Source organism: Lonchura striata, chromosome 1 (assembly GCF_050655825.1).
Source record: "Lonchura striata isolate lonStrDom1 chromosome 1, ASM5065582v1, whole genome shotgun sequence".
Taxonomy (NCBI): Eukaryota; Metazoa; Chordata; class Aves; order Passeriformes; family Estrildidae; genus Lonchura; species Lonchura striata.
Window position 1 is genome coordinate 73438249 of NC_140703.1, and position 17807 is coordinate 73456055.

A 17807-nucleotide genomic window follows, 5' to 3' on the forward strand; every position below is an offset into this window, starting at 1 on the left:
GTTTCAGGCGTACCTGAAGTTCAGCCAGGCTTCCCAGGGCCAGTGTTTTAACTCCAGCCACTGAGCTCCTGCACCAATCCAACTGCAAGCATATTTCTGGGGCCTGGGGCTCAATCTCACTCTTCTTCCATCAATAGTATATAAAAGGACCAGATCCAAATTCCAAACTGGTGTTCCAGAATAACTACTCTAAGGTGCAGTTTCTTCTTGTTTACAGAGATTATTTAGGCAGACACAAAAATTGGTACAAAAATACAGAGGTTGCTACATAAACTGCAGTTCTTACCTGCTTTTGTTGAAGCAAACACTTACCAAATAATAAAGGAATGAGAGGTTTGTTGCAGCTGCACTCTTTACTCTGCTATCCTTTTTTTCAAACATTTTCAAAGTCTCCAGTGCCTAGAAATAATTTGAAAACAACTTACTTCACACTGAAGCGATCTTATTCCAAAATCCTTTCAGAAAGCATTGATAAGCATCACATTAACAAACAGCTGAAATTATCAACTCATATACTCACATACATGATAATTACTAGAGCTTGTAATACACACTTCTGAGCATGTACAAAACTGTACCTGTATTTATACAATATTAATTTTCATCACAAAATTTCAATAATACTGGCCATTTATTATCTAGCCATAATTTAGATTAGATAAGGCTACTGTGAACTACAGATATCTGACAACTCTGTACGTACAAAATGCAGTGTTAGATGATTTGCTTTTAATCTAGTCAACTAATGAAAATTCTCATGCCTATTTTTCTAGTTCTTTAAGTGAACACAAATGAATTAACATAAAACCTTTATTAAAAAGCTGAAAAAGAACACACTATATAAAAAAATACACACCATAGTGTAGGACTGGATTTCAATGTGCCTTTGTTTTGTGTCGTAAGACAATGACAATTGTCTAAGTTTAGAAAGTACTTCTGGCTTGAGGCCAGAAGATTTTTTAAAAAACTTTAACATGAAAACTAAACTTCATAAACTTCAAAATAAAGATGTCTGAAGACAAAAAGAAAGAGCATATTTATAACAAATAAACAACAAAAATCCCTCTGATATAAAAGGCAGCTTTTTCTTTTCATTGACTATGGAATACATTTGTAACTGCAGACTAAATTATTAAATAAACCTGTCTCCCTTATGCTAAATATTTATATTAACAACACAAACTGTTAGAATATCATGGTGAACCCAGTTCCATCATCAATTACAACACAGATGTGGCAACCACAATTTAACCATCAACATTAGCAATTCAAAAGTTTCCTTCCTCCTTTGCATGAAATCTTTAAGTGTTTACATATCAAAGCAAAGGCATGATAGTATATGTCAAATGCCAAAACAAACATAAAGAGAAGTTTTAATTGTCTGTCACACATAGTTTTCACACTTACTCTACACAAAAGCACAACTGTATTAATGATGTGCAAAATGACAAAAAATATACAACTAAATGTAGTTCATAGATTTAGTCAACTCCATTCTACCCAAGAACTATGAACTATTAATGATCCTAATATTCTTCTAATAGAAAATTCTTTTAAAATACACTAATTTCAATCAACAAAAGCATTTTAAAATGCACTCTTGCCAGTGTTTTTATAAAGTTATTTTACTGATCAGTATCAAAATAATTATTATTTGCATAAATCACACTTTCCCTAGCCAAAAAATATGCTATGGCTAACAAAGGTATATTTGCAAATACAGCATTGAAAAGTACTAATGTGAAAAGTTACTATACCTGATTAAAATTCTGTTGCCTCAAGTAAGTAGTGGCTTTATTTATTTCTAGATCATTGGCTAATTCCACATAGTGGGAAGCTTTGACCGCATCAACACACCTGCAACAGAAAGGAAGCCATGAAGATAAACAAAATGCATCTATGCAAATGCCTCCAAATTACATATTTTTTTTTTCTGCTAATTTGCTTTCCAAACTCAATTTTCTTAGCTCATCTTTCTTCACAGTGGCAAAGAGCACTCTGATTAAAAATATTTGTAAATATTAAAAATATTTCAGTCCTATAACCTACCCTAATTACAGTATCTCTGCTGACTCTTGTTTAAGTCAGCCGCCTAAATATCACTTTATTTTCTATCACTGAGCAATATTTGATGTCAAAAACTGACTAAAATAATTTTTAAAGCCATTTTCTTTGGCTACATTCCATAATGAGGTTTTTCAAATTTCACCTCCAGATGCATATATTACTTAACCTATAAAAAATATTAGTGAACAAAGCCAGAGACTACAGACTGTGTCCCTGAGCTACATCATATTACTAAACAAGTCAAAATAATAAGTCTTTCTGGTCACTCCCCAGTAATTTGTGGCTTAGGGTCTTCCACAAAAAGAATGCAGAACAGAAGGGCAGCAGATAGTTCGGATATTCACTCACAGCCACCATCTTCCACAGTTTGGTGTGATCTACTTTCAGCTGCCTGATCATTTAAGTAAGACCTTTATTTATTGTATGCATATCCTGTTATCTCAAACATTTGGAAAACAGGCACAGTAAATTAACAACTTGTGGGATGCTTCCTTAACACCTTCCACTATTTTTTTAACTGGTGGAAAGCCACCCTCTTTCCTTTTAATAATTGGCTATTTTGCCAACAGAAGTTTACTTCAACAAACTGCCTGCTGTTATAATTGGTTTGGCACATGGACAGTCTTTAGACAAATGCTTTTTATGTTAGAGAAAAAGTTGTAATAAAAATTAGTAATTTCTTCTTTTATTACAGGTATCTTTGCAATATCAAAAAAGCATTTTCAACTGTCAGTTTAAACATCTTTTAACCATAAAATGCAATGAGATCTAACTATCCAATTGTTCTTTATTAAATATGACAAAATGGTCCCAATATTGTGTCACATTTTAAGCAAGGACTTATGAACTCTGAAGAATATTTCTACCCGCTCTATTTCTCTAAATAAAATGAATTTGATTGAAAGTACATTTAATACTCAGAGGACCCATAAAAAAGTTAATCATCAGAAAAGCTAAGCTCAAGCTGCTGGTTACACTTCTTCACTGGGCTTGAATACCTCAGCTTAAAATAATGAAGAGTAAATCTGTCCTGATACACAAACAACAATCCCACAGATCTCAGCAAAAGCTGTTCAATTAGCCAGAACACATTTGAGAGTGTGTTGCTGTGTGACAAGTATTCTGTGGATAGCACTAAGAAAACAGAGTATCTGACAACCTTTTCCAGTTTTTCTGAACAAAAGACAGAACACAGAGCAAAAAAATCTGACTATGCTGAGAAATTAGAAAACAACAACCTTTTTTTTCACAAGATGTATTATTTAAATCCTGGTAATTCAGAAGGCAGATGTAGGGAAATCTTAAGATTATAATTATTATTAAAACATCAAACACCACCTTGTGGAGTCTAGCAGACAATACATATCTGTGTGAGAGATTGTTTCCTGCTAGTATAAACAGCTTTCCTATGATTATAGGATCTGCAAAATTTGAGAATCCAAACAGGCCATAAACTCCAGGTCAAGAGCAGTCCTCTTTTCCCAACATTATTCATTGCCCAAACACTAACATATATATTAATAATATTGTGCCTGCAGTACACAACATCCATTTGTATGAATGCTATTCTCCGATGCTATTAAAATAGAAAACATATCAAAGTAAGCCCTTATAATAAAAAACTAAAAATAAATTTTAAGAAACACTACTAACTTTTATACTGTCATGATAGAAGTGTGTCTAATTGATTTGTTTTAAAAAGAAGAGTATTCTGCTGTGAAAGATACCACAGAAAGCAAAAGCTAAGCTATACACTGAAAAATAAAGTCCAAATGATGAACTGTGTCAGCAATCTATCACTGTGTACACCTGCGTAAGTTAGGAAATTGCAGATTAAGTTTATAAATATAAACTTTAAGTTCATAAATTAAATTCAAAGAAACCTTTCTTAAAATTTAGATTCCAGTATTTTATGTAATCATTCTATGGAGTGATTAAAACTTCTTAAGCACCCCAAGTCTTCATTATGCCATCTTCAACCTTAAAGACTAGCAATCGCTGCCTTCCATATAGCATTTGTCTGCTGAGACTTATAAAAGCTTTTCAATTTTGAAATGGGATTTTCAAATTCACTTGAACTTTTAGTGTGAATTCAGAGCACTGCAAAATGTATAATTAAGAGATGACTTTCGATGATAAATTACTTTTTAAGACAGAACACACTCCAATGCTTTGTTATGTTAGGAGGCAAACTGAAAATAGCCTGGCTGCACAGAGAACTGTTTCCCAGGCTGCTTCCATCTCTGGACTGGTTTCATTACCAACACAAGAGTTGACATGGTTTAGATAAAAAGAAGCCCCACTTGACTCTTACCAGTCATAGCCTACTGCAAAAGATGTCTCGATTGCTGGTGCAATGAGTTTAGCAGCTGTCATGATGTATTCCTCTGCCAAGGACTTCCTAAAGGAAAAAAAACCCACAAAAATACAACACAAAAATATGAACTAAATTCTTCACTGTAAGGGCAGTGAGGCACTGGAACAGGCTGCCCAGAGAAGCTGTGGATGCCCCATTCCTGGAAGTGTTCAAGGCCAGGTTGGATGGGGCTCTGAGCAATCTGGTCTAGTGGGAGGTGTCCCTACCCATGGCAGGGGGGCAGAACCAGATCATCTCAGAAGTCCCTTCCAAACCAAACCATTCTATACTTCTATACAATTCTATGTCACCACTTCAAAAACATGTATAGAGAAAAGAAACTAACCAGAACATGTTCTGGCTTCTTCCTGCACTCATTACAAATCTCAGAAGTCAATGTAACCAGTTCCCTGTTACCACTACCCCCCTTATCTTGATTAAGCTCTTATTTTTTTCTGTTTTCCTTTCACTGCACACTAGTTGTATTTTTTAAAAATCTCAAGCACTGCAAGTTTTAAGCAGTGTACCCTGTAACATTTGGGGTAGATACTCTAGGGCGTACACGGAACTAAGTGATCCAAGTGATTCTTCTGAGCAAGCTCTTTCCTAAGAATTGGGAGAACACTTCACTAACAAGAGCTGTGGACAGGTGCCAAGACTGATAATCCTTCCTGGAGCTAAAATTCAAGGCACCACAGTCAAGAAAGAACAGAGTCCACCATTACCTGTCACGTTCTATTTGACTTAAACTGTCATTTTTAATGGCTTCAATCAGTAGATTCGTATGCAGATCATCCTGGAGGGAGACAAAACAACTGCAAATTATACCAGCATACAAACATTTTGTTTATTTTATAGACAATGTGACTGCAAACACAAATTGATGTAAAATAAATAGTCTATAATGTCACTTTCTTTCCACATTTGAAAAAGTTAGCTCCAGTTCAAAGTAGTTTTCTAACCATGTACTCTGATATTTGGCATTACAACTACTTCAATACTGTTTTTCTGCTCATGTGTGTTGTCACAGCTCACATTAAGGTTGTTAAGAGATGTAGTTCCTGTCATGTGTATCAGACCAGGATGGCTGCAGATCACAGTGAGAATAATCTCATGCTTAAAAATAAGCATTTGCTCAACTGCTGTGGTATTCAGCAGATGAGGACTTGTGCTACCTCCTCATTACATTAACTTGCATAATCATCTTATGGTTTCCATCACATTTCTGTTAGCTCTAAAAGAATTTATGCACAGTATGTTAGGTAGCCAGCCCTTCCTTGTTTATTTGGGACAGGTCATAGATTTATGAAAAATAAAGACCAGAAGGAAACTGTGATCTTTTCTCTGACCTCCTAATAAAAAAGTAGAGAACTTGGAATGTCTATTTAAAGCATAGCTTGCTTACCCTTAGAAATAACTTCTGCAGTCTCAAGGCTTTTTTTCCAATGAATGATCTTACATAGTCCTCAGTTAATCAAAGGCTTAATGATCCTTACTCTTATATAATTTCTAATATAAGAAATTATATAAAATGTATTAAAATATATATATATATCAATAAATATATCTGTATTCTTCATATGTTAAATTTTATTTCCTTATGCTATGACAATAGGAAACAATGGCTACTTTTAAGCTGCAAACAGTTTGAAGATCAGTTATATATTTGATATTTAGGACTGAAAGATTCGCATCACTAAAAAAAAGACTGCTAGAAGATACAAGCCTTGATTTTTCTATAGAGGATTTTTCTAAGAGTGACCCTAAACCTATTAACTATTTTTTCCTCTCTTTAGCATCATGGAAAGTCAAAGGAAGTCCAGTTTCCAACACAGTCTAATAAACTAAACTAAGCATCTGTAAATGTCACTATAGTTTTCTTCTGCAAAATAAAACTACAATATTACAAGTTTTATTAGCACTCAAGGAAACTTGTATTAACCCACTCATTGTTTAGTTGCCTTTACTCTACCTTATATTTCATTAAAATTTTATAAAAATGAAGATGGTAAAACAGTGAGCTGTGTAAGCAAGTCCAAATGAATTTCAACAAATTCATTACAAAGACAATCTTGTGGTGTGGGTTTTATGTACATCATCTCTTTTGAGGATAAAGGGATTTAAATGTTCTCTCATTATTTTACATACCTGAGCAGTACTGCCACACTAAATGCATGCTGGTAAGAAAGTTATTTCAGATACTCAAATACACATAAATTTCCATATTCAGTACAGTCCAAGCAGTCAGTATCTCTCCCTCTTTCTCCTGATTTACTATATAAAGACACAGTTCATTTTTTTCAAACTTACATTTAATGAAATGTATTTGTCCTCATAATCCACTTCCAAGGGAACTTCAATGAGGTTTTTGAAGGCTTTCTTCATTTGTTCACCATTTCCAATAGCAAAGTAACATAGGATCAGGTTGAAGCCTGCCTTCAGGTTTGGGGATATGCTCATTATTTCTTCAAATGAAGAAATGGCATCTATGTATTGGCCGGTTTTAATAAATGCAACTCCAATATTTTCCATTATTTTTATCCTAAGCAAGGAAGCAGGTTTAGGTTATATTTTTAGCTATGAAATCATACTGTATCCAGAACTTGTATTTCATAACCATGCCTCCTAGAAGAAACTCACCTCATCTGTTTGTGGGAACTAGTAATCTGGTCTAGAGCCATACGGTAGAATTTGATAGCTTTGGAATAGTTCCGTTGTTTCAGATATATATTTCCCATATTTACCTTCAGTATACCTATCAAAAGGAGTCAATGAGTTACAAGTGTTTCAAAGTGACAGAGTAGAACAACTTCCTAAAAAATTTCTCTTCATTACAGAATAGCAATGCCCCTTTAAAGCAGCACTGCACAGAACTGCCTTCTGTGAGTTTAACTTGAGATGAGAGAGAAGATGAAGTAGTGATGAAACCTAGAATAGAACTGATTTTCTGATTTTGATTTTGAATTGAGGGATGACATTATTTATAGTGCTCTCCAGGAAGACAGATGCAAATAGGCATCTCTGAATAAAAAAACAGTGTAGGAGTCTCAGAGACATGCAAAACACTAAAAGAAACTTTCAGGAGAGAAAGGCCAAGTCAAAAGAGAAAAAATTAGTACTAGAGAAGACCATATAGCATGTGTGGCATAAGAAAATTATGTATTTGTCTTTATGTTCAGTTATTCTGTGGAAAGATTTCATGAGTCAGTATAATTTAATGTGGTTTGTCTCTCCAAGTCAGAGATTACGAATATGTGTCACCCACTCTGAGAGCCAGACATGAGGGCTGTGTTCTCTAAGTATCAGCACCATGCAGATGCACTTCTCACTTTGAATTCTTGACTAACAGTTTTAATCCACTTTGGGATACAACCTACCTCCATTGCTGAACATCTTATTCTTCACTATAACTTGGTAAGTAGTCAGTGCTTCAGCATACATTTCATTAGCAACATACTGACTGGCCAGATTGAGGAGAACCTATAAAGAATTGAAATTACAGGTACAAGAAATATATTGGCCTCTCAATAGTAATAATTAAATTAATAGTAGATAATTTCAAGTTAATTTTACCTTGGAACTATTGTCTTTACCACTTGTAAGCTTCCCATCTTTAATGTTCTTTGTTCTTGCAAAGTGATATAGAGGAAACAAGTTTAAAAGCTATTTATTCTAGGTAGTTCTTTTATTTTTGTACATAAATTACTAGCATTCAAAGTTATGCTACATGGGCCTTAGACCTAAGCAACCATAGTGCTATAATGCAAAGTTACTAAAAAAATATTCATACAAGATAATTCTCAGAGATTGTGTGTAATTTGTGATTCCAAACATGTGGAAAATCATCCTAATGCCTGTGGTCACTCAGTTTAGAAGGGGAGAATTTTTCCAAACTGCTGTTTCACAGAAGAAGTTCTGTTGGTGTCAGGTAAAATTGTTCTGCATTTTTCCACAGCTTTATTCTGACCTTCATGGTAAAATAAATTTCCAGGTCTTCCTAATTCAATGTATTAATTGTTAATAATTGTCTCTACAGCACTACTTGGAGTATGAATTTAAGTATCTTGAAGCATTTTTCTGCATGCTGTATGCTTTAACAAAAAAAAAAAAGTTTACTATTTGAAAACTAGAGTGTAAATCTAGATACCTGCTTTAAGATCCAGAAATATTATCATACCCTATTTAATGTAACACATTCTCAGTCACTTTATGGTTCAATTTAAAGGCAGCATTCTTATCTTTCCTGTTCTGTTTTCTCCTTTTGGCATATTACACTCTCTAGGCTATTTCTTTCTGAAATACAGGGTCTGCATCTGCTGTATGTTGATATGCAGGTTTTACATGTGAATAAATATCTGGAATATATATTCATGGAAATTCTTCTCCACTTAACATATACTACATGGTTTCTTTGGCATTTGAGATTGCATAGAAATGGACTCGATGACATGAATGGATCCCCTCTTACACTGCCAGGAGCATTACAACACAGACACATATGCTCTTCAGGAACCACTGACATTTCTGCTCAGGAGGTTTTTTAGCAACATTTAAGTCACTGAAGATTTCTAAGGACTTACTGTGTAAGTGAGGTCTAAGTTGATACTTTCTGGAGGAGCAATTTGTTCACGTTGCCTCAACAATTCTCTTTCCTGTCTTCCAGCTTCTTTTGCTTTCTCCAGAGCCTTAAACAAAATACTAGACTTTAATTAAAGTGCCTTGAATCTACTGACACAAGATGATGAAAATACATTCAAAACAAGTATGAAGAGAATACACTCATGACAATTTTCTTTGGTTTACAGACTGTACCAAATGCCTGAAAAAAGCACTATAACTCACCAAGAGGTTTCAATTAGAACTAAGCAAACAGTTATTTAAGTCTGCTTAGCTGTGTAATAATGTACCTTATTATAATTCTCTGCAGATTGGCGTCAGTATCCTTTGCACAAGTAACACTTTGGGTGTAGCAAGTGCCAATAGCAGTCCTGTGTGCCTCCACAAGGATACAATGATTAAGAAAGTAATGGTTACTACTCAAGGTGGCTATTTGGAAGCCAGTGGTGGAAGAAGTACTTCAAGACAGTTTGATTCCTAGTCCTTATGATAGGAGGCAAATCCAACTTGGCTATTTCACAGATAATGAGTTAACAACTTTGACTTTTGCAGGAAAATAGATATTCTGCTGGACTTGTCAAAAACAAATATCCTATAGGACCCTTGGAGTTGTCTGATTTCACAAAGAAACAACCCTTTGACATGACGAGCAGTCTTGACCTTACATGCAAGTGGCTCAGGAAAAACTAAAAAAATAGATTGGTTAATTAACCACTACTCAGCAGCACAACAATGCTCTAGTATTCTCTATAACAGAACAAATACATTCAAACTGTCCATTGGAAACAGCTCCTTATCCATGGTAACATTTGATCATACATAGGAACCATCAAATGCTAGCTAGCCTAGGCCAGAACTGTGCCAGTACAACGAATCCATCAGGCCCATCTGATGAGATCCATGGACACACACAGAAGGGAATTTTTGTAACACTGAAATCTTAACAAATATATATATGCCAGAAATACAGCTCCTACCCTTTTTTTCCAGCAAAGCAAGGTATCACTAGACTAGAGGAGTCATAATAAATTTAGAACTAGAATTATTTTAATAATTTTAAACATTTGACTGCAAGTCATTTTGAAACATCTAGCTATACAAATTACAGCAGAAATTAAATGAAATTCAGAAAAACTACCAATTTCAAGTCTCCACAGCTATTGGCAACGCAGCTTTCTTCAACCAGTTCATTAACTTTTTTTTCCAACTGCCTCATCTTCTCTTCTAAACTAAAATAAACAAAAGGATTAACACTAAAGTTAACGTAATGCAACTGCAAACACTAAGCTTTTACACATTATATTCCAAATAAAACAACACAATGACATATCACATGTCACAGGTAGCTGGTTTTCTCATCAAAGAAAGTATTGTGTGAAACTATGCCTAGAGAAGATAGTCCAAAGATATCACATTCACACCTTAATTTGAGAACAGAGACCTAAGAAAACAAATTCTCTCACAAGAACAGTATAGACAGGCAGATTTCACAAATCAAATTTGTTCAGGAGAAGTAGCTAGAAAACAACAGATGAGCTTTCACATCAAACACTAATGAAATGAAATATCATATTAAAAGCAATTGACTGAAACTTTATTTGCATACGTAATTCTAAAGCTCTACTTGCAAATGCAGATTATAACAAAAAGGTTAGTTCTTCTAGACTTTTTCCACTGCTAAATAACCAAACATTTCAGAGGATTCCCTATTCCTGTATAGCTATATTTGGGGTACAGAACTTTGACAAGGTCAATGATTTTCTGAGCAAATTCCCGAACATTGGCACCAGCCTGCAAATTTCAGCTCAAGTGCCAATCTCAGAGTGAACAGGAAGAAAGAGCAGGCAACTGCCCCCAAGTTCTTCCCAAAGAGCTGCAAGAATCATGGTGTTCCTTGCATGTCACACACACTTTCGTGGTCCTACGCAATTATGTGTAGGTATCACAGCATTTGTGCAGCAACACCTACACCCAGGCTGCTGAGTGACTCATAACCAGAAATCACTGAAATCAGATGTTCCTGAAAGTCAACCAACCAAATGAAAAAATGTTTGTGGCATTATTGGCATTATTCCACCAAGTTCAGAGTTTGGCCCCTCAAGATTTTTTTTAACTGTCTGGATGTTTTTCAGCTCTACACACAGATGGTTTTCTGTTGCTGTTAATGCTTTGAAAGAATGTAATGCAGAACTGAACAAACCTGTCTGAAGTTTTCTTTTCCAGAGGTGAAGCAGGACCTCTTGCTTGGCCAAGAGGATCAAATGAAGAACCTGAAAAATTAACAGATTACTGAAAACTGTAAAATAACATCTCCCTGTGGCAGCTGGTGGTTTCTACAAACCATACCTCTCACAGCTGCTTTAGTGTAACCTGCAGCTTGCACTGCTGTCATTGGTCGAGAAACCCCATCCTCAAATAAAGAAGAAGATATATTAGAATAATCTCACTAAAAATTATGTTGTAGACAATACAGACATAATTATATATTTTATATATAATTTTTATATATTCTATATATATTATATTAATGACAAATTGTTCATTTGATGTTAGTGTTAGAAAGTACTACATTGTTATTGCTTCCACATCTGTGTTCAAATAAAACACACATCAATACACTCATCCTTTCTGACAGTACTATGTTCAAAAAAGGAAAAATTAAAAGTGCAGTAATTTGTATTAATTCAATGAACTTCTAAATACTTGTATCTAAACACTTATCAGAAAAATTCATTGTTCCAAATGAATATAAAATGTAAATATTGGAACTTTTACCTGTATAGTTCCAGTCATAGGTCTTCCCATAGATGAAGTTAAAGGTGCCTTTGACTACAAAAATAAATAATTGTTTGAAATTGTCATTCACAAAGCATAAGAAGCCTACACACAGTCTTCTCAACAATAAATTTTAAAAGTTGAGCTAACTCTCACATAACTTCATAGCACAGTTCCCATTTATATTACTCATATGCAATATACTGCCAATTCCTGGCAGACTTAAAGATGTTGAATACTTCCGTTAACACAAATTCACAACAAAATTTTTAATGTATTTGGATAATTCCACCAGCTCTTTTAAAAAGAAGTACATAGAAAATTACCTGAGGCAGCATACTTTCCATTGTTAAATTATTGAAATTGCTACCTTGAAATTGAACAAGTAATTTACACAAAATACTTAAGTAAAATTCTGCATAGAGCTGATAAAATCTGTCACTGTATTAATATCTTAAGTTACATTTTCATGCAGATTTATTTTATCAATACATCTAAGTATACCAAAGAACACAACTAGCTTTTTCTGATTCAGCTGGAGATGTTTCAGAACCTGCATTATTCAAGACTTGATTTCATCTTAACTTCCAGAAAACTTTTCCAAGCCCAAATAACAACCTATTCAGCTCCCCCTTCAAGTGAACCTAATTAGTACCTTGGACTCTAATGCCTTATGCAGTACAGAAGATTTGCAGCATGGTTCAGAGAAAAGAAAAACAACCAGTAACCATGCCTTGACCAAGTGCAAAGTTGTGAATTAAAACCAATGAAAAGATGCAGTTCACTGGAATGAAATTCTTAATTTAGAATGGCTCATTTTGTGCATGGAATTAAATGGTACATTTATATTTTGTAAATGACATTTTCATTAAGGATACAACAGAACAAAAACCTGCCCCAAATCCAGTAGCTAGAGGTCTTGGACTTGATGTACCAGGAATTTTGGCAGTCACCTAGGTGAAAAAAACAAAACAAAACAAAACAAAAAAGAGCCAAACAAAAAAACCCCGCCAATTAAAACCTGTATGTGACAATTATTAGTATTTCTACATAGTAAGATCTACATTAATGTTAAGTGTTTTAAAAGGTACTTACAGAGGATTTTCTTCCATGACTTGTTCTCGCTGCCTGTTGAAAAGCTACATCATTTTCTAAATCCTAGAAAAGATAAAAACATTAATACTTTTAAAACCACAACACCCAAACTCACAATTCCACAACCTCCAGACTACTGAAAGCAGATTGGTAAAAAATCAAAAATTCTTCACAAAATACTTGAAGATAACATAATTGTAATTTATTGTCAGTAAACCCTTTTGTTCAGTTATTTGTCTATCTTTTTTTCTATTTTAGATTAGGAAATGTAAAAACTCATTATTTTCCAAAAACACAGCGATAAAAGAGCTGAAGTCATAAAATATAACATTAATTTCTTTTTCCATCCAAATGCTCTTATCAAATACTTACACTCTTTTTGAATTTTGACATTAACAATGCCAGGCTTTGAAACATGTCATGTCTCTCAGGTCTTGCAGTAACTCCCATGAATTGGGTACTGGGTTCTCACACAAGATGCCAAGCCTTGCTAGTGGGTTTGGACCAAATGTCATCACTGTTGTCCCAACTCCACCATACCAGAAGTTATCCACAAATGGTCTGCAGGGCTACTTTAAGACATCCCAGATGTTTTACCCAATTGCACAAAGGCCTGCAGGATTCCATTCTACTGTGAGATCCTCCAGCAGCAGCACAGTAGGAAATCAATGAACTACTGACCACTCAGGAGTCTCTTTTGTCAGAAAACTTGCACACAGCCTGGGACACGCCACATTGAATGTGCCTACAAATAATTATGATTTTATACTTAAAAAATGCTAACCATTACAGCATTTTAGATCTGTTAAAATGTGCACAAGTGTTTAGTTGAAACAAAAAGTTACCAAAGAATTAACTATTCAAGAAGATCCCTGAGAAACTTCAGATGTTTCTTGCTAAATAAAGTAAATTTCACTTCAAAGCAGTTGTAAACTTATTCATTATTTTACCCATAAATTTTTATCTTATACTTTTAAGTTAAAATTCTATGTATGGGAAAGCTGGGAAACAGCAAATACTTTACCTCAGTGTCAAACATGGGATTATAATCATTGTATCCAGAATAGAGATCATCTTCATTATTCTCAGGAGCCAGATGCACATTTTGCATCATTTTTCTGTGAAATATTTAACATGCCAAATGTTAGCTTGGTGGTTTTATACAAATATTTAAAAATGCATAATATGGACAGTAGTAGTTTGATTAGTCATAAAAACAAGGATTCACCTATAAACAATATTAAATGACACCATGTCACGGATTTATACTTTTTTATACTTATACTTGTTATGGAAATTGTTTTAAGGCATTTATCATTAAAACTAAATTATAGTAACAAGTAATTGCATTACTACTTCTAGAACGGTATCTTTCCACTGTCAGATAGTTCATGTTTGCAATAACTCATATTCAAAAGTTAGTCTTTACAGGCCAAACCATACTAGTAAGTCTAATGAAAGGTATTTCATCTTGCTTCAAACCTTCCCTTTCCTTCCCTTCCCTCCTTCCTGCATTCTAAGATCAACATAGATACAGTTATGAAGCCATTTCAATTAAAACGGGTTTTAAAAGCTAGCATTAAAGAAGCCCGGGTTCCAAAGTCTTTCTCCACCAGTATTTCCCTGTCTAATACGGTGTGTTCACCTGTTGGTCTTTCCCTCACAGAGGGCAGACACTAAGGTGTCTCACTTTGCCTGGCTACCTGTTTTCATAAAAACCTCAAGAAGGCAACGTTTGCTTTCATCGATAACATCAAGTACATGCCCTGCAGCAAGCGAGCCTCAGCCAGGACGAAGCGCACGGTTCCTCGGCAGCGGCAGGATGAGGAGGAGGTGAGGAGGAGGAGGTGAGGAGGAGGAGGTGAGGAGGAGGTGAGGAGGAGGTGAGGAGGAGGTGAGGAGGAGGAGGTGAGGAGGCGGTGAGGAGGCGGTGAGGAGGCGGTGAGGAGGAGGAGGTGAGGAGGAGGAGGTGAGGAGGAGGAGGTGAGGAGGAGGTGAGGAGGTGAGGAGGATGCTCCCCGTCGCTTCCCCGCCGTGCGCGGTGCCCCGCGGCGGAGCCGCTCCCGCCGAGGGTTCCTCCAGCGGGGACGCGGCGATGAGCCCCTCAGCGGGGGCGGCTCAGGGCACGGCGGGACTCGCCCCCCGCTCGCCCGCGGCCCGCTCGGCGCCCAGGGCCGGCCGGCGTTGCCCGGGACACGGCGGCGCTCCCCGCATGCACCGCGGCCGGGCGGGGCGGGGCGAGCCGCGGCGGGGCCGGGCGCTGCCCGAGCCGCTGCCCCGGGCGGGCGGCGGCGCCGCGGGGGCAGAGCGGGAGCCGCTCCCCGGTGCCCGGGCGGACCGCGAGCCGCCCCTCGGTGCTCGGGCGGAGCGGGAGCCGCCCCTCGGTGCCCGGGCGGACCGCGAGCCGCCCCTCGGTGCTCGGGCGGACCGGGAGCCGCCCCTCGGTGCTCGGGCGGACCGGGAGCCGCCCCTCGGTGCTCGGGCGGAGCGGGAGCCGCCCCTCGGTGCTCGGGCGGAGCGGGAGCCGCCCCTCGGTGCCCGGGCGGACCGCGAGCCGCCCCTCGGTGCCCGGGCGGACCGCGAGCCGCCCCTCGGTGCTCGGGCAGACCGGGAGCCGCCCCTCGTCTCGCTCCGCCTTAGTGAGCAGCAGGAAGACTCCCACAAACGTCTGAACACGCTCTTCATTTCCAATCCAGTCTCCATCTAAAGCGTCACAGTTTCTTCCAATGAGCTGAGAAGTGTGCTCTTAAAACTGAAATTTGCTGCTGAAAATTGCTGCTGCTCAATTAAAGAACTAAAAAATAATATATAAAAAAGGAATATAATATAAAAAAAGGAAGTTGCTAAAGTTGTTAAAGCTTCCTGTAAAGCATAGACTCTGAAACGAAATTTTAAAAATCCCTAGTGTCTTTTAAAAAGATTATTCTCCCTGACGCCTTTACTACATTCTCTTGGTATTTTGGAAACCTTGACAAGTGTCATTTGATTTGCCCACGGCAAATCATTATACTCTGGAAAAAGTTTCCTATGCCTAAATTAAAAACAGAATAGAGAAGGGATCTCTGAACGTGCCTGCGGTATTTTTGAGAGAGAAAACATTTTATGAGGCCAATTGTAGCCCCTGCTGCCTTATGCCAATAGCATAAAGAAAGCTGCAAAGACAATTTACAATACAGTCAGAACACCCTGTTAATCGTCAGGGATTGTGCGCATTATGCAATGTCAGGGTCTTCTGCTGCTCACCTTTCATCCTCAAAGTTCTTTCTGAAGAGATAAGTGCACAGGACATGAGTGAAAGGTCTTTCTACTCTGGCTCCCAACAAGAGAAACAAAGATAACATAAAGAATTATTAAGACATTATCACTTCCTGCATTAGGCTGTTCACATTCCATGCATGAACCACTTTCACAGAGAAACTTGAGACTTGAGACCTTTGGACATGAGAATATTTATACCTGAATTTTCTGGAGTACAAGTAGCTTGCAGAATAACAGACGTAAGGTGGGAAAAGTTTTCAGCTGCATTACTTGCCACGAACCATAAACTTCAGCATAAGAAAAAGATATACATTTATATTCTCTCCTTTTCTGCCTGTGACTCCTCATATATAATTGAACCTATGGTTTTTAGATTTTTCTCATTGTCCCCAGATGCATTAATATGTACCTGAGCAATAGGTAGATTGTGTGGTAATAGACCTAGCTCTGCTATCCAGCTTGTCCGTACTGGGGACCTGGGCATACTGGTGCTCCACACTATTCTGATGTTTCAGCCCAAATTTTTAGGGCAGTGAAGAGAAGGCACCATGCCAAGGAGCCGCTGCATCTCATTTGTTAATTAAGTGGTGCCAAGGCAGTCCAGGAATCTGACCATGTTCCTTGCTTCAAGCTTGTCAAGCTTCCTTGCCCTCCAAAATTGGGTGTATACACTCAGACTTAAGTGGCCTCTGGCCTGTATGGACTCTGACCATACTGGGAACATGCCCTGGCCCAGGTTCTGAGACTTTGCATTCCAGCTGCTACTTTTGACATACTCACAAAGAAAATGAGAGTCTCAATTACTTTGTTCATGTTTTGAAAAGTTGTGTCAATCTACAGGGTTGTTTGTTTGTTTGTTTGTTTTTCTGGTGCTATGAAGTATAAATACATCTTAATACATGAAGATTTCACACAAACCCACAAAATCTCAGGATCCTTTGTGGCAACGAGGGGCTTTACTCATGGGTTGTGATCATAAGATCATCTAGCAAGACGATGCCACAGTAAGAAAGCCTGTAATGATGTAAAATGACATAAATGACTGGCTAAATCCAGAGGGCAACCTAGAAAGTGAAACTGCCAAAAAACCCCCAAACAAACAAACAAACAAGAAACCCCAAAAGAGTCAATTTAGTATCTACTCTAGTGCAAGTAGCATTGTATGCTTTGAAGTCCTGATCATTTTAAGTTGGATTAAACCACAACTGTGACTAAATGCCCTACATCAGTCCTCTGACTGGCATCGAGTTACATACTTGTGCAGCTGAAGCAAACTGCTAATCTGATCAGGTTTTCCTTCAGTCACTATTCAAGACATCAAGTACCTGATCCAGTGAATTCAGTGAAAATTTAGGACAGATTAAAGAAACCATGAAGCTATATTCTTAAATAGGAATTTCTTTGCCTTTCAATACATGGTGTATCTGTCTTTTTCCAGTGGTAACTTTGCAAATAAGGACTCAGACAAACTATTCCAGGACCTACTAATTTGGGTTCAGGGGTTACTGGCCACAGTCTGCCTGTGATAATTGCTGTTAGTGTGTACCTTTTATAATCGCTGTTACTATGTACCTTACCCTTGCTCTGCCAGTTGAACTGTTCATCTGATCAAGCACTAATTGGTGTTTTTCTGAATTGA

At 37.2% G+C, this 17807-nt stretch overlaps 1 protein-coding gene across 5 annotated transcripts in view; it reads right to left on the reverse strand.

Moving 5' to 3' along the window:
- The window catches only part of IFT88 (intraflagellar transport 88), a 39616-nt gene extending 24497 nt beyond the window's left edge, over window positions 1–15119 (reverse strand). The window contains exons 1-16 of one of the 5 annotated variants that reach the window (XM_021539961.4): window positions 14676–15119; window positions 13935–14028; window positions 12911–12973; window positions 12712–12768; window positions 11816–11869; window positions 11387–11450; window positions 11241–11310; window positions 10179–10269; window positions 9004–9108; window positions 7801–7903; window positions 7064–7178; window positions 6734–6965; window positions 5149–5219; window positions 4382–4468; window positions 1758–1857; window positions 313–399 (exon numbers count right to left, since the gene is read on the reverse strand). In XM_021539961.4, the coding sequence (XP_021395636.1) occupies window positions 313–399; window positions 1758–1857; window positions 4382–4468; window positions 5149–5219; window positions 6734–6965; window positions 7064–7178; window positions 7801–7903; window positions 9004–9108; window positions 10179–10269; window positions 11241–11310; window positions 11387–11450; window positions 11816–11869; window positions 12712–12768; window positions 12911–12973; window positions 13935–14024 (1389 nt within the window). In that variant the 5' untranslated portion in view covers window positions 14025–14028; window positions 14676–15119. Of the gene's footprint in view, window positions 1–312; window positions 400–1757; window positions 1858–4381; window positions 4469–5148; window positions 5220–6733; window positions 6966–7063; window positions 7179–7800; window positions 7904–9003; window positions 9109–10178; window positions 10270–11240; window positions 11311–11386; window positions 11451–11815; window positions 11870–12707; window positions 12769–12910; window positions 12974–13282; window positions 13656–13934; window positions 14029–14675 lie in introns of those variants that run through there. The other 4 variants (XM_085580612.1, XM_021539962.4, XM_085580616.1 and 1 more) reach the window with 4 other exon arrangements.
- Window positions 15120–17807: the final 2688 nt, after the last annotated feature.